This window comes from Cinclus cinclus, chromosome 4, assembly GCF_963662255.1.
Source record: "Cinclus cinclus chromosome 4, bCinCin1.1, whole genome shotgun sequence".
Classification (NCBI taxonomy): Eukaryota; Metazoa; Chordata; class Aves; order Passeriformes; family Cinclidae; genus Cinclus; species Cinclus cinclus.
In genome coordinates this window covers 20144043-20166043 of record NC_085049.1, presented here as the reverse complement: position 1 = coordinate 20166043, position 22001 = coordinate 20144043, and the positions used below count along the sequence as shown (strand labels likewise).

General features: G+C 39.5%; 1 protein-coding gene across 1 annotated transcript in view; it reads left to right on the top strand.

Moving 5' to 3' along the window:
• The window catches only part of PHF21B (PHD finger protein 21B), a 157771-nt gene extending 136406 nt beyond the window's left edge, over positions 1-21365 (top strand). The window contains 8 exon segments of the mRNA XM_062490881.1: positions 2828-2879; positions 8818-8894; positions 11628-11682; positions 15407-15429; positions 16769-16927; positions 17614-17689; positions 18809-18912; positions 21141-21365. Coding sequence (XP_062346865.1) covers positions 2828-2879; positions 8818-8894; positions 11628-11682; positions 15407-15429; positions 16769-16927; positions 17614-17689; positions 18809-18912; positions 21141-21365 — 771 coding nt within the window.
• The last annotated feature ends 636 nt before the right edge of the window (positions 21366-22001 follow it).

Below are 22001 nucleotides of genomic sequence, written 5' to 3'. Positions count from 1 at the left end.
TGATGGGCCTTCTCCCACCAGGATGGCTTCTGTAAAGAAATGGAGGAATTACAAAAGGGAGTTGCTCCTCTGGGGAGAAAATGCCCTGGACATCGTTTTTTGGGGTTTTTTTTGTTCATTTGTTTGGGGGGAGTTTGTTTGAGGGGGGTGAGGGAGATGGGTTAGTATTTTATTTTTTTCTTAAAGAGACTAAGTTCAACACAGAAAGAAACAGAATGTTTCTTCAAACATTCAAAACAAAAATGTTTTGATCATTTAAAAATTCATAATAGCAAACAACCTGGCAACATTTTCATTCTAAAATGTTTTTATCTAAAAGAAAAATTACTGCCATAAATGCTGGTTATTTAGTTAATGGCATTCTAATCCTTCCTACGCACGAGAGACACATGGCAATTGTGAATTAAATGCGAATATTAAGTCTGGGTTGAAAATCTGGAGAAAATGAAGTCTTGGTTTTGCAGCTTCCTGTACAGAGGAGAAAAAATAGACGCTGTGATATTTGAAAGGAAAGTTTCACAGTGGAAGTCATATTTTGAGTTGAATCCAATAATCTACAGGGGTGTGAAATAGCAAAACTCTTAAAAACAAATAGGCTATTAATATAATATGCTTGTTCAAAAGAATATGGCTTGTACTGGGATTTTTTAAAAGGAACCATCTTTCAAGTCCCTATAAAAGCTAACACTTCTGTGTTTAATCATGAGATAATTATCAAGTCCACTTGTGATGGCTCTTCATATTTTAAGCAGGTATGTTGTCATTACATTTAGTTAGATATATATTTAAATAATTTCAGCATGAAGAGAGGAAATTGTTTAGCAGACATTCCAGTACACAAATAATTTCAGTTGAAGCATCAGAAAATGTGTGCTTTCCCTACAGTTTCATGTTGGGGTAAAGCAGGAATTCTGCACTGCATTGAGAAAACACACATTAGCCATTCCAGCTTTCTGATTCTCTCCCTAAATTTTGTTATTACTTTTGATCACAGTGCTGAGAAGTATCCTGCCACCTTTACTTTTTGATGGGGCTAAGGTGAATCCTACTCAGTTCACTGATTTTCTTCTCAGATCTGCACAGTGGATCACATACTCATCTTTTCCTTCTGGTGTGAGGCCCCCAAGGCGCCTGGCTGGTGTTAGCCATGTGAGGAGTGAGCATTACTGAAATCAGGGTCTGACATGCAAATGAACACGTGTGTGTAATTACCACAGATATGGAAGGCAGAAATACAGTGAGAATATATATTTAAATTGCCAGTGAGGAAATTCTACACCACCATTTTATAATCTACCTGGAGAGTAGGAATCTCCTGAGGTTTTGGAAAGGAAATATCCCTGTCTTACGTGGATGTTAGTTTGACAAAGGTATTTTCACAGATGCATGAGTGGTAGAGACGTCCAATCCTAACCGTCTGATTTTGATGAACCCACCCAATAGTTAGAGCTTTTCATCTACAAAATGAGAATGTTTTTGCTTTCACATTTTCACTAAGTGAAAGTCTGCATTGCAAGGGAAATTGGTGACTTACTAGTTGATTTTATCCTGAACTGAAATGAAATGTCAAATCATAAGGCTTTTCACAAAACAAGAAGGTCAGACTAATTTTGACTTGGAAGTGTTGAAATGTGTTCTCCTGACAGTCTTTGAATGAAACAGAATGTTTTGACCTTCTACTGCTCAAACACTGTGTTTTAGTTGGACCTGAATCAAAACATTTTAATTGAGGTATAATAATTGGCTCTTCCTATGGTTTTGTAAACTTCCTCAGGCTTGGATTGTGGATTGCTTGCTTGGATTTCCCAAGAGCTTGAGTTTCATACTCAGATTGTCTCTCCTGTGGAATTGAACCACATGAAAATGCCCCTTGGGTAACCTGATCCAACAAGATTGTTCAGCACAGCAGAAAGAGGAGACCTCCAAAGCCCTACAAGTACCACAAATGTGGCTGAAAACCAAACCATTAAGTTCAGCTTGGGCTTGGAACAATACAGTGTAATTTTAGTTTTCATCAAAAACACACAATAAAAACTTTAGCAAAACCTTTCTGCAAGGAAAAATTTTCCAGTGAGAAAGCACTGACAGAAAATTTAAAATCTGTTCTAATACTTGTCCTATCACTGCATCAGCATGTTCTGAATATTTTTCAGTATGTAGATATGTTTTGTGCATATATAGTTTAGAAGAGTTGTGAGTAATATTTTAAATCAGATTCCTCACTGCAAAATGAGTTCACCAGTGTCAGTGGGAGGTTTTTGTTCACTTCCCATTGAGGAAAAATCTTCACAATCCATGCACACGATGCTATTTTTATGTCTTGGGAAGAGAAATTTCTGGCTGGTTTTTTTTTTTTTTTTGATTGGAGGGAACTTTCAATATGCTTCTGATGTCTTGTTTAGTGTTGTACAGTTTATATATATTTCACTTCATACAGCTTACTCATATCCAATAAAAGCAGTGTGCCATGTCCCGATCATAAAAATAATACAAAATTACTTCACCAAAGAATGGAGTAACAATCCAGCTAGTAATGTGAAATTGAACTGATTGAACTGACTGAATTTTGGTCATGTGCTGTGTAAGATCAGTAGTCATTTAGCATTGACTTCATACATCTTTGAATTGTTAGAGTTTATATAGTCATACTAGGAGAACCAGGCATATCTCAAGCGAATCTTCAGTTAAAATTCTTTACATTGCTATGCATTCAAATAATAAGTTTCTAAGAGACTTCTACTGGGTTTATTCTGTCAATGTTAATTTTATTTATTTTCTTACCATGATTATTATAGTAGAAAATCTTACCCATTTATTTTTTCCTTAGAAAATTGCCTTCATGGTAGCACTAGGACTGGTTACAACAGAACATTTGGAAGGTAAGACAGCATATGTTGATTTGCAGTTCAGCTTTTGAATGAAATATTTTCTGTTGGTTTCTCTGCCAGAGCACATTACTGAGGATTGTGTTGAGATGGCTCTTGAATCTCTCCAGAGAAGGAGATTCCACATCCTCCCTGGGCAATCTGCTCAGTGTTCTGTTACCCTTTTGGAAAAGAAGTTCTTCCTCATGTTCAGGATGAACGTCCTGGGCATCAGTTTCTGCACGTTGCCTCTTGTCCTGTTGGTTACCACCATGGAGCACAGCCCAGTCCATGCTCTGACTCCAACTTGCAGATATTTATATACACGTCGACAAGATTACCTCTCAGTTTTTCCTTCTCCTATCCTTTGAAGGGCATGGAAACTGAAAAAAATGAACATGAAAAATCAGATGAAGTGTTACCTTTGCACAATTCTGCCTTTCAGTCTCACAGTAATGGGTGAACTTGCTGAGCCCTGCCTCCTACCCCATGGCACAGCTCAAGGGGCATGAGAACTGGCCTCACAGCCAGCCACCAGCATGCTCGACACAGGCTGGTATTTGGACTCATTTGGTCATCATGGTCCTTTAAAAGATGCTAACAACTGGAGGAAACAGCAAAACAAAAAGCCTGCAAAGGCTCTGACCACCACTGACCTGGTTGATGGATCTGTGAAGTTCAAAGATGTTTGCCCAGGCATGCAGCAAGTGCCCTCTGCTCTCTCCCATGTGAGATGGACTTCCAGTTTTTGAATGGATTGTCTGGCATCTCTAGAGTTCCACAGAATAATGTGTAAAATAGTGGTGAAAATCTGGGATTTGTTTAATAAGATTTTACTTACTTAAGACTATTTCTCAAAAATAATTCCTTCCCTCCATTTTCCCCACTTAGCCAAAAACTTAACAAACATCACATCTAATCCTGTGTTTGAGAGCCTCTAGTGTTTGAGAGCCTCTAGGCTCCTGAATATGACTCCAAACAAATATTGCACATAAGCAAAATGCAGTATCACATAGTTTTCAGTTTCCTTCTCCAACCTTCCAAAAATAGCTTGCAAAAGTTAGCACATTTGTATCTTTCTTTGCCTCAGCACATTATAGATGAGAGGGGGGAAAAAAGGAGTTTGTTTAGCAAGTTTGCCAGTGGTGTGAGACAAGTTGAGGTGGCAGAATAGCTCTCATGGACAGGGATGATGCAGATATTTTTAAGAAAAGATCTGCACCCCATTTGGTTTTAGTTACAAGCTCAGCTACAACAAGCTGGTGTGATTCCACCAGTAAAAGGAGAGAAAGCTGGTATCTGTGTCAACTGACAGTGATTCTTGATCACAAAAAGTGTTAATGGCAGTTGATATTTACCACACATGCCATGGACCATAGTTAGCAAAATACTTAGGAATTTCCAGTGCACTGAGTTTAAGTTTTATGTTCTTTAGACTTAGGAGCACACTTAGCTACCTTGCTGTCTCAAAGTATCTACCATTTTTAGCTCGATTTGTTTTTACTAAGATTTCCAGTTCTTTGGTTTTAAGTATTATATAAGCGTTTTTCCTCTTTAAATCTGCATTTTAGAAAATTATTTAATGTCTCAGTGACTGAGAATTTCAAAGCAGTTTAAAGAAATGTTAAGGCTTCGTAATTTTTAATCCCTTAATGATTATGGATTGAAATGGAAATCAAAAAGCTACAACAATTTGGGGAGAAGATTTATAATCCAAAAAAGTACAAATGATTCTGGTTCTTGTTTTCTTTGTCTAAGGAAAACATGAAAACTTTTGATGTTGTGCAGAAGTACAAATTATGCTTACAGCAGAGTGGACTTAATTTTGAATAATTCTATACCCTTTGATTTTATTGGAACTAATAAATTGTTTGTGTGGATTTATTACTTATGTTCAAAATGCCAGGCAGTGCTCTACTCTATCCTACACTAAGTATTGAGATGCACATTTTAAACCAGACTGCTACAACACTTGCCTTGCCATGCAGAATCAATTCTTGAAGACAAATTCACTTTTTATATTCCTACTAACATTAAATAAATGGTTCCAACCAAGAGCTATTTACTATGGAAAGGGTATTTCTTCATCAGAATTGGTGATTACAACTGTCAAAAATGTCTTTATAGCTTCCACATCCTAAAGGTTATTATTTTACTGCTCTGTCATGTTTAGAGTTACCAGTCATTGCTATTTATCAGGAAGTAGTGGTCATTACACAGTTCAGTTTATTTTAAAACTTCTAATTACTTCTCAGTTTCACATGTTTTGAATTTAACTCTATCCAGATTGGATCATTAAGACCTTATTCATTTGGTATATTTAATTCACAGTGTTACTGTTTTTCTTAATTTTATTAATTAATTTTCTGGTGGAGGGCTGAATCCACTTCTATGTGGATTTCTCTGTCTGCCTAGAAACCTTTTCACCTAACCTCCACATGGGCATTCCCTGCCTGGGAAAAGAACTCTGTTCTGCAGAGCCTGAATGTGAGGTATCTTTGGCAGTCAATGAACACAGCTGCTTTCACTGACTGACAGTCTGCAGGGTGTAGCTTTCCCTGAAGATATATTGCCATCATGGGCCTCACAGAATGACCATGCAAAGTGCTTATTGGTGAAGACAGCAGCTCATTGGAGTTTGGCCTCCAACATAAAGCTATCTTCATTCATCTTTGTCAAATGTATTACAGTTTAATTTTTCCTGTTTGCTTTCTATTTTTTTAATTGATAAGCTAAGGAATAAGATAGCTCAATTCTGTGATACAGTACATGGTTGTAACATACTGAATCTTTTCTCTAGGCTATTAGAACACCTTTTAGCATTACAATTGTGCAAAAAAAAAAAAGTAGAAAGCAAAACTTTAAAAGAAGGACCTTTAGTTCAGGTCATTTTAAAAATGCATATCTTGGTCCATCCAGATTACTGAAAGATTTATTATATCATCAATTGAAACAAATTTAATTGAACTTTATTGCACCCTGTTCTGAAAAGTACACAATACTTTTATAGCAGATGTAACAAGTAACAAAAGATAACACACCAGTGTATGCTTTTGCTCTTTCTACTTGTGAGTATTGACAGAACCACTCTAGATGTACATAGATGCATGGTATTTTTGTTTCCATACAGAAAGTGCTCTCCCTCCCAGATGTCTGCACAGGGTGCTGCATATCTCGAGCTGTTTCCATTCATTACTTTCTCTCTCTCTTTCTTCATTTCCATCTATTCCCAGTGCTATTACTTTTCCTCCCAGCCAGCTCTTATGTCTGTACCACAGCAATGCCTCTTCCAAATCTGCATTCCTGGTATCTGCCATATGTATGATTCAGACCCCACCAGATATTTTCAGTTTCCTTGATGAGAGCACGTGCCAAAGAAATTTCCTCTATAACCTGGGACCAAGAAGAGCAGAGAGCAACAGATCCATCACTGTCCTTTTAAGAGATGCTTGGCCCAGTTACATACAAAGAAAATTCTGCTGCATTGAATTCTTTGTTTCTTTTTCTGGGCCATTGAAAGTCAAAATTCTTGTATCCCTGTGAACACTTCTGGAAGACCAAGCATGCCCTAAATCCAGTTTTTTTCTCTGCACTGCCATGGCAGTGCTAAGATGCTGCAGGCCCTGAATTCACTGATAAGGGTCCTGAGCCTGGCTGCAAGAGCCTCAGCTCCAGCTCACACTGCTGAGAACAAAGGAAAGAGTCAGTTGAGGGCCTCTTCCTCTGTTTTATTGCTGCACCAAGGTTCCTCAGCTGTGACATCTCTGTTATCTTTGGGCCTTGAGAGCATTTCCCTTGTAAGGACTGACACTGACATCAAGAACAACATCTCTCTTCTCTGGCTTTGACAGGCCACTGGATCTGCATGTAGCACTCATCCTGCTGCTGAGGTATAATTCCCTTTAGATGATTTCAAAGAGCCTGGGAGCTTTGGGATGAAAATTTCAGCACAGACACATGAGCATTTCATAGGAAGCATTTTCACAGCAGGACAGAACTGCCTCCCAGACAAGATCCTGTGTTTTGGAATCTGCATAACGTGCAGGATGTTAATATGATGCTACAGTGCTTACAGCCAAGGCATTTGTCTCACATCTCAGTGCAGCTCCAGATCACACATTTCTTGGTGATGAGATTCTGTGCAGCCCCTTGAGTCACATGGCAGCATGTGACAGCTTGTGCCAGCCTGCCTGTGCTATCTGAACTGCTCTAGGAGAACACACTTTCTGAACATGAGAGGAGACATGTCTCTGTGCCATAGGAAAACCCAGCTTATAGTTGCTCTACTGTTTTTCTTGTCCATCTAGTTTCCCTCTGATGCATCCCTCTCTTCCAAGAACAGTGGCTTAGCCAATAGTCTTTTGTGAAGGAAAGATTTTAAATCCATACGTTGGAAGGTAGGCCAGTACAAAACCCATACAAATTGTTGGCCTCGTCTCTAGGGACACCGTGTTCAAGACATGACCAAAAATACCTACACCCTGTACTGTAGCAATGCTTGAAATGGTATATGGGAATGATCAACACTTGGGTGTTGGAAACCAGAAAAGTGTGAAAAGGGTACTGGAAACCAGAACTAAGTGCTGGGGATCAAGTTCCCAAGTATCATAAACACTCTGAAAGCTCAGCTGTATCTTACTGCTGGGTTACAGATGGGAGGTCTTGCTCAATACCCTGAAGGCCATTTTCTGGTGCAGAGGTGTTCTGAGATAGACCTCTTTAGCTCAGACATTGAGGAAAGACACCAGACCTCCTGCATAATCAGGTGGTGTCCTGAGTTTCTGTTGAGTGTGCTCCAGGGCATCTGCTCTGAAGAACATGCTCCTGCCAGTTCCTCTTCTTCTGAGATAGAGCAAAACAGAACAGAGGCATCACCACCATGGGGGAATTTAGACTAACAAGATCCCTCTGCAGAGGGAGTCCTCTGAGCAGAGTCTAAACTTTACTTTACAATACTCACATAGGGAATATTTTGTAATAGAGCACACACTTCATATCATGGGATGGATGCTGTGACTCTCCTTGCTGAAGTATGTCTGGGGTTTATAATCAACGTAATAAGCTCTAAAAGACGTGCTTGTAATAATTTCAGCATTCTGAACTGATGTCAAGAGCTGGAAAAGGAAATTCCATATGATGTAAATGGAATCCTGGCTCAGATCAAAGTAGCATTAAACCTAAAGATTTCTGTGGCTGAGTGATCTCTCTGTGTTTACAAAATTGTGCACATGGTTGCTAAATGCAGTCCTCAGCATGTGCCACCTTCAGTAGGTGTCACCATTTAGTGGAATGGAGTTGTGGAAGTTTAGTGGAAGGGAGAAGTGGGCTGCAGTCCAAAGAGCCCATCTGTCTGCTGGTGTTTTCAGTGACACATATACACATATATGACTCATAATGACATTTTGCAAGCTCAGGATTATGAAGTTGTATGCTTCTGGGTGGATAAATCATCACACTCTGGTTAGAACTGAATCCAATTGTGCCATTTCAACTATGCTTTTTCTAGCTTCCATGAGGGAAAAGCAATGTAAATTGATTTTAGAAGGTTCTCTGTGCTTTCATATGATATCAACTAAAGGCTTAATTGCTTTAAATGCTTCCCTTCTGTTAATAGCAGACATCAACAGTATTTTGAAGTTTCTCTGATGATGCTAGCTGAGTATGTGTCTGAAGGGATCATGATAAAATTGTTGTAGGGCAGCAGAAGTCTACCTTGAAGGAAGAAAAAAAAATGCCTGTGAAAAATGCTTTTTACAAGGAAAAGCTTATTAATGTTAAACCTTGAACTGCAGCAAATATCAATGCTGATGCAACCCAATTATACTTTAGAAACTGAAACAGAGCACAAAGCTCAAGGGGCTGAGGATAAGATCATTTTGTTTAACAAGTTATATCTATATTTTTCCCTGATGAATGAGAAATACACATTTCATGTTCCTTTCCATGGTTACAGAAATCCAGAGCAAGCGTCAGGAAAGAAAGAGAAGAAGCACAGCAAATCCAACCTACAGTGGACTCTTGGAAACAGAGGTACTTTATCATTCACTTTTTTTACCAGAGTTCTATTTCATATCAATAAAAGGTCTAAGTGTTTCTTACTACAAAAATATATATGAATGCAGAACCACAGATACTTGTAAACAGATACTGATGTAGAAAAGAAAGAAAGAAATATCTCAGTGGCTAAGCATCAGGTTTTCACTACAGAATATTACTTGGTCCAAACAAGACTTCATCTTAGTTTTAATAGAGGCCAAAAGGCCTAAATTAATGTGGGACCTAATTACTCTTTTATCTACAAAGCCAGTCCCTTTAGATCATAAGTGGAGAACAGAAGTGCTGCATTATGTTCAAATGTGCATTGCTATTTCTCTTACCTTGTGCCAAATAATAAATGGAGATCTTTGCTTTTTTATTAGTGACATTCATAAAAGGGGTGGGGTGTGTTGGTTTAAGAATCAGTGTGGTCTACAAAGGGTATAGAAGTTTGCATAATAAATATAATAATGCATTATTAAAAGTAAAATGCTCTGGATAATCTCTGTTGTCTGTTACTCTTACACCGTTGCAATTACAGTAGCATCAGAATTTGGTCCTGCATAATATCAGATTGAAAACTTGATGTAAAAGTAGCATATAAATAGGCTTTACTTCTTATGATTTTTTTTCTTTGTTTCTAAATTAACATATATGCATTTATTCAGCTAATTAAAAACTCACCTTTAAAATTTCAGCACAGTTTGATTTTACTGGCTGAACTTTCTGAAATGACATGAAACTCAGTTGCAGCCAGCTCTCTGTTTAAGCAAGTCTCCTCTGTGTTCTGAGTCCTCTAAGACTAAGGAAAGTGATTGTTCTCTATTTAGGCATAAGTGATGAAGAATTTCTGGTATGCCAGTATTTCAAGATTTCTGTCTTGGTTGGCAGATAGCAAACAGATAGCAGATGAGGCTAAGAGGAAACCCACTGCTGCAGTCAAACTGCTGAGTCGCTTGATTGTTCTTTTTGTGAAAGCATTGGAGATTTTTATACTCCAGAGCAGCTCTGGGCACTTAAATTCTTCAGAATTCCTCAACTGTTTTCTTCAGTGCAAATACTGATGTCCATATGTGCAGTATTTAACACGGTAGGAACTTTAGCCTTCCTAGCATTAAATCTGTAGCTCCTCAGATGTTTTTGTCCTGATTATTAAAATACTTGCAGAGTATTTTTAGAGTAGTTTTCAGAGTTTTTATAGCTGTAGCCAGATTGGTGTTTGTGACAAGCTCTATTACCTTGGAGCAGAGGTGGAAGAAGGCCTGCTACATCCCTAGTTTGTACTTCTCATCGTATCTATTCTCAAAAGCATATGCTGAAATAAAGGATGGCATGGAGAAATAAATGTCTGTGAAAGACTCCTGTGGCTGATCAGCTGTGTCCTCATTAGGAACTGTCATTAACTACTGACCATGGGGAATGCCATTCAAGTAAAATGGAGGCAGATGGTTTTTCTCTGATCAATTAGCTGCTCAGACTGATTTGCTAATCAGTGAGTTGAGGTATTTGTGACATTTCAGGCATTTTTGTGCAATTCAATTTAGTCTACTGGATGATCTTTAATTCATGATTGTTTAAATTGAAATTGCATATAGATTAGACTTTTTATTTGCCAACACTCCTTAAATTGGCAGGAGCTCAGCATTTGTAGTTCTGATACTAACTTCGATCGCAAAGATGTGATCATGGTCTTATGTCTTCACTTGAATAATGTGCTTTTGCTTTTCAAGGCTTTGTTCTTAAAAAAAAGAGATATCGTTTTATTTTCCTACCCTCAGTAGACTTTTTTTTTAATAGAAAAGGCTTGTTTCAAGCTGGTTATTTTTTGAAGAAAGAAACATCTATTCAAATATCTATTAATTAACAGACTGGCAGATATAAGAGAATAGTTTGTTCACCACAGAATAAATAATTTAGTAGCAAAACCCCTCTAATTTTCTTCCAAGCAGAATCTTGCAACATCTAGTGGAGGAAGATGGTGCTGTTTCCAGTCCTGCTACCCCTACAAGTACTGGGGTAGCTCAGAGCAACAATTCGGGGTTGTCTAGACTATTAATGAAGCCTGGCTTGCTACTGACCACAGCTTGTACCATCAGACAGGCTGGCCATGGGCTGCATTAGATGAGTTAAACATCTCAGACAGGTTTGAGGTGCTCTCCGTAAGTTTGGTGATCTCAGCAGATTGAGATCACTGACAGCTCTTCAAGGTCCTGCACATTCACTTCTGAAAGGGAAATATTTTGCTAAGGCACTCACTCGTTGCTTGCAAATGCAGTATGCTCCTCTGAACTGTAGGCAGGTGTCACAAAGACAGTAGAGATTTTCCTGCAAGTGAGAAATCCATCACCATTTCTATATATGCAAATAAAGATATAAAATCACAGCAATGATTTTCCCTTATGGACATTGTTGGGCTCAGAGTTAGTTCTGCTGTAGTCTTCCTCTTGCCAGCCCATGCAATTTATCCTGCAACCCCACCAATAACATTTACAATTTGTATTTCTCTATTCTTAATAAAATCTAATGCACAATAAACTGCTCTATGAAAAACTTGTTAGAAAGGTAAATCATGCAACTGTTTGTCTGACTGTGCCAGTGGTCAGTCTAAATAGCTTTTGGAGAGCTGGTTAGGTATGAGGTAAGCCCATGGAGATTGATAATCCGAATTGTAAGAGAAAACCAGAGCGCTTTGCAATGACATGTGGGCTGGTTTCTTTTCTCTTGTAGCGGAAACGTCTTGCATCAAATTATTTGAATAACCCCTTGTTCCTTTCAACGAGAGGTAAGCATATTTTTAAATTATTATACTACTATTCTAATGACATGTTAAAATGTAATAATAGGATTTCATATGAGTTACTGTTAGGATACCATAGGACATTACATTGTGAAATATCCCTGGTTTTTAATATGGAGTGAAAATAGATGGTTTTCCTGCAAAAACAATGGTAGGATAAGGCTAAAGGTCACAGTTGTATAGAAGTGGATCCAAAGCCTCTGCAATGAGTGTTAAATCTGATCTCTGGCACTTTAAGCACCATGCAGTGAGAGTAGTGTTGCCAACCCCAAGTACTTAAAAATATATATTGAAAAATACTTACTATTTTGGACTTTTCATTTGCCTCTTTCCACCAGCTTTAAGAAACTGCTCTCCATCGTCAAGCACTATATATTTCCCACAACTTTTGCTTCAATAACAAGGGCTGAAAAACAGTTTTTCTGATTCTGAGAGGTAGAGCCATAAATTTAGACCTGATGATGTTGAAGATGCCTTCCAGTCTTGTATTTATAAGAACTTCAAATCTGAAACTTAATAGTAAATGCCTTAAGAATAAACAACTCAGAGGAGCCTTTTGGGGATGCTGATGATTAGCTCATGGGAAGAAGCACATTTCAGGAAAAAAAGTACAACACAGAGAAGACAAAGAGTTGGGACATGTGAGGTGAAACACAGAGAATGTTGAGTATAGTTTAGTTCTTCAGACAAGACCCATGTAGTGTGCTAAGGAAGAAAGTGAGAAACTTGGATTTCAGAAAAGGAGACAAAGCCAGTAAAGAAATTTGATTCTGTCCTTGCCCTTGTTTTGCCTTTATAACTTATTCTCTACTGAGATGCATTAGAGGTAAAGGAAGAAACACCTTTTTGTAAGTTAAATATTATTTCAGTATCAGGAGTATTTGCAGGGATAATTATAATTGAGACATGAAGTTCTGACAGTTTTTCAGTGTTTGCTTGATTGCCCTCTCAAGTGTCATGTTTCATGCTTGAGATTCACCTTTCTGCCTCTGCCTTGACTTCCTGCACCACAGGAGCACCGACTGAAAGGGAGTGGTTCTTCTCTCTGCCTTCAAAACTTCACATGCCAGATACAGACACTTGGCCTACTTACCATATGCCTGTAATGTGTTTGGTCTCAGAGGACAGGAGAGGTTATTACAGTAAACAGCTATGATGACATGCCTCTTAGCAGGAAGCCAGGCTCATGTGAGCCCCACTGGAAAGAACATTATTCCTGGCTTAGTTTTATCTTCAAAATTAAAATTGTAATTTATTGTTTGTCTTATCATAGCACTTGGTTTTCCTATTTAAATACATGTGAGAAATCAGGACAGAATGGCATTGTTAGTAAGTTGTGCTGCCAGCCCCTTGGTGGGTTTAAGTTAGGGTTTGATATCTCTGACCTTCTTTTCATGACATGTTTCTCATTTTATTTGCAAGGAAGTAGGCAAATGACAGAGCTCTACTGATGCAACTGTCTTGGTGCTTCCTGGAAATCAGCAACCTCTCTCCTTAATCATTAATTCCTCTTTGAGTCCTGTATCTTTGGTTTTCCCAGAATATGTGCTAGAGTTCTGCATGTTCTGAGAATGTTGAGATGGACTTCTTTATAGCAGAATTCCCCACCTCTGCAAGGATTTTTTTGGCACCAGCACTGTTTTCCTGGATGTTTTGCAAGTGCTAAACAGAAGGCAGGTGCTGTCCCAGATTGCTTGGCTCTGCAGTGATTAAGTTCTCCAGCCCCTTCTCTTACAAAATGCTCCTTTAAAAATATTGTCCTCAGTTTATTTTTTCAGCAAATAGAAGAGGGAAGTGGAAATGTTTTGAGAAGTTTAAAACTTTGTAGCAAAAGTGAGCTGAAAAGACAAGTAAACAAACTAGAAAAAAATCCCCACGATGTCCAGGAAACAACTGTCATTTCTGTAAATACAGAAGAGGACAATTTTTGTAAATTTTGATCAAAATGTTAATTAATCAGGATTCATTTATACTAAAATGTCTTATCTGAAATGAGGTCACATCCCCTGACATGTATCATTTGTACAAAAGATTCATCAATTATCAAGCCTCTTTTTATCTGAATAACATTTATATCCCCTGAGTAATCATGGTGTCATACAGTGGTGGATCTTTGTGTGTGTATTTTTGGGTATGAAGTAGCATCTACACATTTTATAGGTCTGTGATTATTTATGGAACTCATTGCCAAAATATACTACAATTCTTAGAAGAAGTAGAGAAATCTATGGAAGAAAAAAAATCGATCAAAGGCTGTTAAATATAAAAATGAAGATGCAAGCTCAGGGTTAGGGAAGCCCATAAACTGCCAGCATCAGAAGGATGCTTCTGGATTTACTCAGTGTTTGCCCCGTTCTTGCACTCTGTGCAGGAGTGGCAGCACTGTGTGCTGTTAGCAGAGGACATGGGGATTTACAAGCTGTGATCCAAGTTAGGTGAGGCTGTTTCTTTATTCTTGAGTTCCAATTCCCACATGTATGTGAGGCCAGCATGTGTACATCTTCATGCCTGTGCACACATCAGTGTGTAAAACCACTGTGTAACAGCAGGAGGGGACTTCAGGTGGGTCTGATATGAGGGATCACAATGGAACAGCTATATTCTCACTCTGATCAGAGGGACCTCAAGCAGGACAGGAGAGAAATATCAGTTTGGTTGTCTCCACTTTAATCCAAATAAAAGCCTGTCCATTAAGTGTTTTTCATTGGGAAAGTGTGCTCCAGCCCCTTGCAAGAACCCAAGTGAACGGCTGGACCTGTTCCAGGGGCATATTAGGCTGGATATCTTGCCCCACAGGGTTTTGGGCACTGCCCAGGCTCCCCAGGGAATGGTCACAGCCCTGAGGCTGCCACAGCTCCAGGAATGTTTGGACAATGCTCTCAGGGATGAAGAGGGTGGGATTGTTGGGGTGTCTGTGCAGGGCCAGGAGCTGGACTCGATGGTCCTGATGGGTGCCTTCCTTCTTAGGATATTCTGTGATTCTATTAAATCAGCAGCAAAAATTGCAACACACTGTGGAGTTTCCATAAAACTGTTGATTTTTTCTGGCTTTTTATTTTTGGACCAAAATGTGTTGAATTCCACAATTTTAATTTTTTTTAATTTTTTTTTAATGGAAGGCTTGGGCTGCTTTCCAAATAGCTCTACTGGTTCTTGTTCATATCAGGGTGTGAATAAAATCATTACAGACTCAATTCATCCAAAGGTCACTGGTGTTCTGGGTTTGATGGGAAGGAGTTAATGATACTATCAGGACGAATCCCACAGGATTTTGTCCAGGAATCAGCTCAACATTTAACTCTGTGTTTAACTGTTAGTTGGAGCCACCTATTTCATACTCCATGTTAAGTACATTGCTGGTTCAGGGCCATAGTTTTCAACACCCAGCATGCTGAAGTGCTTTAGGAAGACTTTTTGACTAGTGGCACGTAGAGAGGAGTTCTGCATGAAAATTTCTGAAAATTTCAAATACTATGACATTTTAGCATCAGACTTTTGGACATGGTATCCCTGCAATGTACATTTTTAAATCTCAAATGCTAATTCCACTGCTTGCTGTTATATTCTTTCTTGCCTGCATTGATTTTGGCAATGTCCTGATCTCCCATGCCACATCTTGATTAAAATTACTCCCAAAGCATAGAACTAGCTACTGCTGCAGCAATGTATTTTCCACTAATCTGTTTTCTGTCCTTCTTTTACATGCTAGCAAATGAAGATCCATTCTGGAAGGTATGTGTGGCAAAGTTGGTGTATTAGCAGGTATCTTTCTCATCACTGTGTATTCAGTGCTTGCTTCTGATTATTGTAGTCACTCTTGAGGTACCTAACTGCAATATTCTCTTCTCCCACTTAACTAAATCTTTGAATCCTTGACTAGAATTTCAAAGAGATGAACTCTTGGACTTTCATATGGAAGACATGTTTAGTCCCTTTGTTGATTCCACTGATTGAGAAATTCCTAGTGCAGATTTATGAGGTAAATGAAAATTTTATAAGAAAAATGAGTAATCACTTTAGTTTGTAAAGATTAAATGTCTTTACATTGTGGTTAAAATTAGGATCCATTGAGCACGTAGTTTATAAAGAGTAATATTTTGGAGAGTGATTTTTTGACAGGACTGGTTTAGAATTCGAGCCTGCATAAAACTTCCATGAAATTTAATTACTAATAGTAATTTAATAGTAATTTTTAATCGCTATTCCTAAAAATGAAAACATGCTTGTGGAATTAAAAAAAATATAAAATTACTATTCTACTTCCTGCAAAGCCAGTAGGAAATTTTTGATTTTTTGTAAAGATTCACAAGTTTTGAAACAATGAGAGTTTCAAAATCAGTGTCTCCTTTATTAAAAAGAGTAATTATATTGCCACCAGATTAGCATAGCAATCTATTACATAACATTATAACTTTGTTGATGAGTCTTAGTTCATGTTACGTATTGCTTCAGACAAAGCCCTAATCAGTCTTATTGGAGAAAGGCTGTCAGAGCAAATCTGAGCAGAAAACAATTAGTGCCAGGGAGATAGAGGCCAGAGGAGTTCACAAAAGAGGGTATATAGCCCAAGGCTGTGCTCCAGCCTCCTTGTTTCCCCAGCTGCCTTTTGAGGCAATGGGCATGAATCATGCAACTGGGAAGAACCCCAGAACCCTTTTCTTGCTTGCTTCCGTCTGCTTTGGGCATGAAGGACAAGTGATCCCCACATTAATTCTGATCCAGGACAGAGCCATGCATGGGGATTCATGTGTTGTAGGAACACACTGGCAAAGAAAAAAGGAAAATAATTCCTATATCACAATCTGGCTATATTCGTCAATTCTCTCCTGTGTTTGATTAGTTGGACTTTGTGTTTCTGTTTCAATTTATGAAACTTGCTTCTGGCTCAATTGTTGTTTGTATTTGTTGCTATCATATATCTATTATTTCTGTCTTCTGTGTCTGTCAGGGTCCTTTTGACAATTAGATTTCGTGTTTGAAGGAGCCTGTCTGCTGCAGTAGAGGCTTTGAATGCTGTATAGAGAGAAGTTCTCAATGGATTGACTTTACCCAGGGCACCCTTCTCTTGCAGAATGAGATCCATCACGATGAACACTGCACTGCTTGCAAGTGTGGAGTTAACTTGCAGCCCTGTGGCACATGTCCCAGAGCATATCACCTCAACTGCTTGGACCCACCCCTCAAAACTGCACCCAAAGGGCTCTGGGTCTGCCCAAAGTGCCAACAGAAGGTAAGCTACATGGAACATGATGTACCAAGAAGGGAAAATGGGAGACACCTCGAATTTGTGTACTCCTAAACAAATCTAACCTATGGTCGTAGTTCAGCGGACTGCATTAGATAAAGAAGTACTGAGAGGTTTTTAGTGCAGTTTGCGGTATTGATTTCTGGTGTTTTTCACCATCCTATAGTTAAAACATACATGGAGTTCTGTAGCTTGCCTGTAATCGCTAAGAATTGTCCTCTTAAAATGTCTCTACTGTGCCTTCAGCTCCTTTCTTTATAGTAACACCACCACTATGTAGCCAGACAAAGAATGTAGTTCTTAGATATGAGGGAGGCAGTATCAGAAGAAGACACTGTTCACCAGTGGATCTGAAAGGTGTGAGGAGAAAACTTCCTTTTCTTTAAATCATGTTTGTTACACACAACTGTTTATCACAGTTATGTGATATATGCTAAACTGACTAGTTGCTGTGAATAATGCTCATTGCACAAGTAAGAAAATATTACTAAAACATTAGAGTGTCACTAAAGCGTAGATTCTGTGCCATAGAGTTCCTTGTGCTTAGCCTTAAGATCACTTTTATATTCTGAGACAAGGAACCAAGACCCTGACCAAACTGCAAGGCTGGAGCAAATATTAATGTGTGTTTTTTTGGAATCCTAACCATTTATTGTTTCCTGGGCTTATAGGTGTTAAAGAAAGATGACAATGTGCCATGGACTGGAACTCTGGCTATTGTTCACTCCTATGTTACTCATAAAACAGGTAGGGATTAACTCAGTCACTGACAAGTGATTCCCCGTTCATGGTAGGCCCTGCCATTTGAGTCTTTAGCTGAAATATCAAAGTAGTATTACAATGCTGCCAGGTCTGATGGTGTAGGTCATAGGGCCATAAGTGACTGGGGAGAGCAGACTTTTTCTCTCCTCTTTCCCTTGATCTTCTCCTTTGCCATCTTCTCTCTGTAAGGAAGTTGAGAGTGATCTCTCAGGAACTTAGAGAAGAAGCTGTCATCAAAGTGGTGCCTTCCCTGGAGCAGTGCTGAAAACAGGATTTTGAGGCAGAATCACTGTGAAGCAGAGACAGGATAAGCAGATCCATGTCATTGGATGTATAGCACAATGCCAGACTAGTGTCCCAGACACCACAGCAATACCAGCTTCTAATTGTTTCAGTGTAGTGTGGCAGCCACTTGAGTCACATACTGTGTGACAGCTTGCATTGAGCATTATTCTTTTCTAATTCCCTGTTGCACTGTTACAATAGGCTGTTTGGGGCATTAGATCTTATTTGTAAGGACATTTATGGAGGTCTGGCACAGTTATAATTTTGCTTTTCTGCCAGGGTCACTAACTATTGCCATTCCAAGGGCCTGGCCTCTTCCTAAATACCATTCACCTACCTCTTTCTTGGAGACCTCCAGGATCACATGTGGTCTAAGGATGAATTTTAATTCACCTTAAAGGTGCACTGTACCTTTTGGGTTGTCCTCCCGTGTGCTAACCATTGACATAGACACATGCACAGAATTCCAGAACCATTTAGGTTGGAAAAGACCTCCAGGTTCACTGAGTCCAACATGTAATTGATCCCACCTTGCCAACCAGCCCAGAGCACTGAATGCCATGTCCAGCTGTTCCATGGACACCTCCAGGGATGAGGACTCCATTGCCTGCCTAGGCAGCCCCTTGCAATGCCTGACCACTGTTTTAATGAAGAAATGCCTGCAAGTAGAAACTCCAGATTTCTTTGGCTGTACCTGCTGACAAAAGGCTAATGAGACCCTAAACTCACTATACAAAATACCTGCTTCTGCTTTCTGTCCTCAAGCACACAGTACATCGTTTTCTTAACCTCTGCGTCCTCAATCTTATTGTTCCACAGTCAAGGAAGAAGAGAAGCGAAAGTTATTAAAGAGAAGCAGTGAGCTGAAGAGTGAGCATAGACAGTTAGAAGAAAAAGATCGACTTCTCAACAGTGCAGTGAAGGTAGGACACCTGATGGGGACACAGAGTCTCCTGAAGAGATGTTTATAAAGAATTTAAGACCAGAAGAATGGTACTTTGTGTCTAGAAAATTATTCAAGCTACCAAGCAATAGATTTTCAAGTGTGAATGTGTTTCTCTCTGAGGAAGTGCAAGTGCATTTTCTTTATGCACAAAAGCAAGCCACTTTGGCAGGCTGAGGAGGAGAAATCACTTGAATTCCCATGCCAAAACACACACAAAACTCCACAAATAGCTATGGCTGCCTTCCTTGTAGTTGCATCCATTGCTCTGAGCTACTCAATGACTTCAAGGCACTTCAATCCTCTAGGTGAAAAGTTCAGTCACAAGCATATCCTCCAGTGGTAGCTGCTTGTCCATTAGCTCAAACCTCTTGATATTAAGTAGAAATAACCATTTTTGCTGAATGTTGTAGCATCTCTCCATGACTGGACATGGACTGTTTTGTCTCTCCAAACTAATTTCAGAGCTCAGTGTTGTCTGGAGTTATCCTCCATACATGTTGTGCTTTGAGGAGCAGTCTCTGGCTTAATGGGCTTAATTCAAAGGCTAATTCCTACCCTTCATGGCTGAAGGAACTATCTGGGGCTACCTCCCTCCTGAGAGGTAACTTGGTTTGCATGGAGGCCTCAATAAATATTTGACACTTCCTCACCTTGAAAAAAAAATCAAAGTGGCAGCTGCAGGAGTAACTGGTCACTGCTTGTTTTACCATTGCAGTTATTCAGAGGGGGCATGTTAAAATGTTTATCATGTAAAACAGAGTGGAATGAAAAGCAATAGCTTATTAAAAGGCATCACTGTATATTCCCTGACCATGTGTATAGCACTAATGGAACCACATATGCATATAGTAGGTAGGAGAGTGCAGTGGGCTGAAGAATTTGGAAAGAAAAGCTGTCAGCTATCAGGTGTGTGTCATGGCTGTCAAAATCAGTAAGATTTCTACCGGGTTATTAAGAATCGGGTTATTTCAGTGGCCAACACTTATTTAAATGGTAATATGAGCCAATGATTATATTTATTGGAAATGGATCCACTTGAAAGGAGAAAATAAATTAAAGGTGTCCCAGCACAGAGCAATTTCATTCTGACATTTTAACAGAGATTTATATGAAAAAGAACATTCTCATACACCCCTCAGCTGCAATGGTAAAAACAGAACATAATTTATCTTTCATCTGAAATTTCGTCTCTCTAAACCAATCTCCAAGCAGCTCCACACAGTTGCTTTCCAAAAAAGTTGATTTTCAAGTGAGCATTTCCCAGCTCCCCAGGAACTGGGAGATTGTGGAGAATCCCCACCCCTAGGGCAGTCTGTACCATTGCCAAAGAGGAGCAATCTGCAGACAAGTAATCAGTTTGGTCAGAATCCTGGGCTCAGTGGGAGGAAGAAAACAGGTTTTAGGTATTAGAGGCCACTGTCCCCTTTCACCTGGCAGACAAACTCAGGGTGTAGGTCTGTCCCTCACAGAAGAATGGGGTGCTGGATGCAGCAGTCCATGGTTGGGAAGGGAAAGGATATTACTGATTCTTCCCATCTCTTCTTGGAGAAACGGAGGATTTGGATACCTTTGTTTAGCTTCTGCTCTTGTGTCCATTTGCATGGAAGTTTTTATTTCATACAATGCAGTTTGGTCACCCTGAGAGATGAGAACTTTCTTGTGAGTGCTCTGGTGTAACAGTTTTGTCTTGGAGCAAGGTTTTCTGCTGGAAAAATGTTAATATCATGTTCAGTGAGATTAATGCATCTTCACAGTGCCTATTCCCTGAAATGTGTGGCACATACGAAATGCATCCTGGTGAGGTTCCCCCACTGAGCATTTATCAGGGTCCTTTGGTAAGAGTGAGAGACCTGAGTGGTGCCTTCTGTACTTTCAATAACACAGCTATTACACTCCCATGCCAGGCATCTCTGTGGAGTGCAGAAGGTGTTTCAGCCAAGCTATCTACGGGCTGGAGTTGGAAACATCCTCCAAATGTATTTGCCTGGGAAGAATATTGTTCCCTCAGACAGCTGCTGCAATATGTGCAGCACTGCTGATTACTCCATTTGTTAAGCTGTGGTTTTGCTTTCCCCAAAGGAGAACATACTTCATTTGAGCAGAATGTGCACCCAAGGCACCAAAGGATGTTTGGAGAGATGTTTGACACCACTTTGAATGTATTCTCAGTCTTTCCTTCTCTCTCCCCTTCTCTTTACTTGACAGAAATGCTTAGAGCTAAAAACCAGCCTGATGGCCCAGCAGAAAGGGACTCAGTCATCACTGGAACGTCTCAAAACCCTCATTAGACTGATACAAAATGAGCAGATGATTCAGGTTACCATGACAACCACCACCACCACCTCCCTGCTATCCATCCCCTGGATCAAACCCTCTGCTGCCTCTGCTGCCATGCACAAAGCCTTGCAGCCATCCCAGGGTAACAACTGACAAGAGTCTGCCATGCGATGTCTAAGGAAAGGGCAACGAGAAACTTTGTGCACATGAGCAGAGGAGAGAGGAAACTGGAACAAATAACAGAAGGAGCAATCTCAGTTTTGATACACTTTGAGACTTGCAGACCAGTCAGCCCAGTTTGTTGGTCACTGTGGCAGCAGGTTCCCACAGAGTGGGTTGTGCTGCAGTTTCATATTTGCCAAGACCTTCAGTGCTTTTGACATTTTGTTTTGTTATGTTGGCCTTAATGTATTTATGACTGAGGATGCACAGGAAAAGCATGGCTGATAGGAAACAGGATAGCCTTTTGTGGTGGCAGACAGGCTTTCTGTTCTAAGGGGAGAGGAGTTAGTGAGGTATTAGAGAAGTAGTTGGGCTGAAAGCTATGTGTGTGGGGGGGAATCGGTGAGATAACCAGAAACTGAGCTACTTAGCACTTGACATGGATTGTTTTCAGAGGAACAAGTTTGGCTCCATTGATTTAGGTGACCTGGAGATGGGATTGGTGTGACCAGAACAGCATCACGGACACTCACAGAGCCTTGGAAACAAAAGATTTTTTTTTCCCGTATTATTAGACTTGAGAATTGCAAATATTTAAATAAAGAAACTGTATGAAGTTAGCATTTC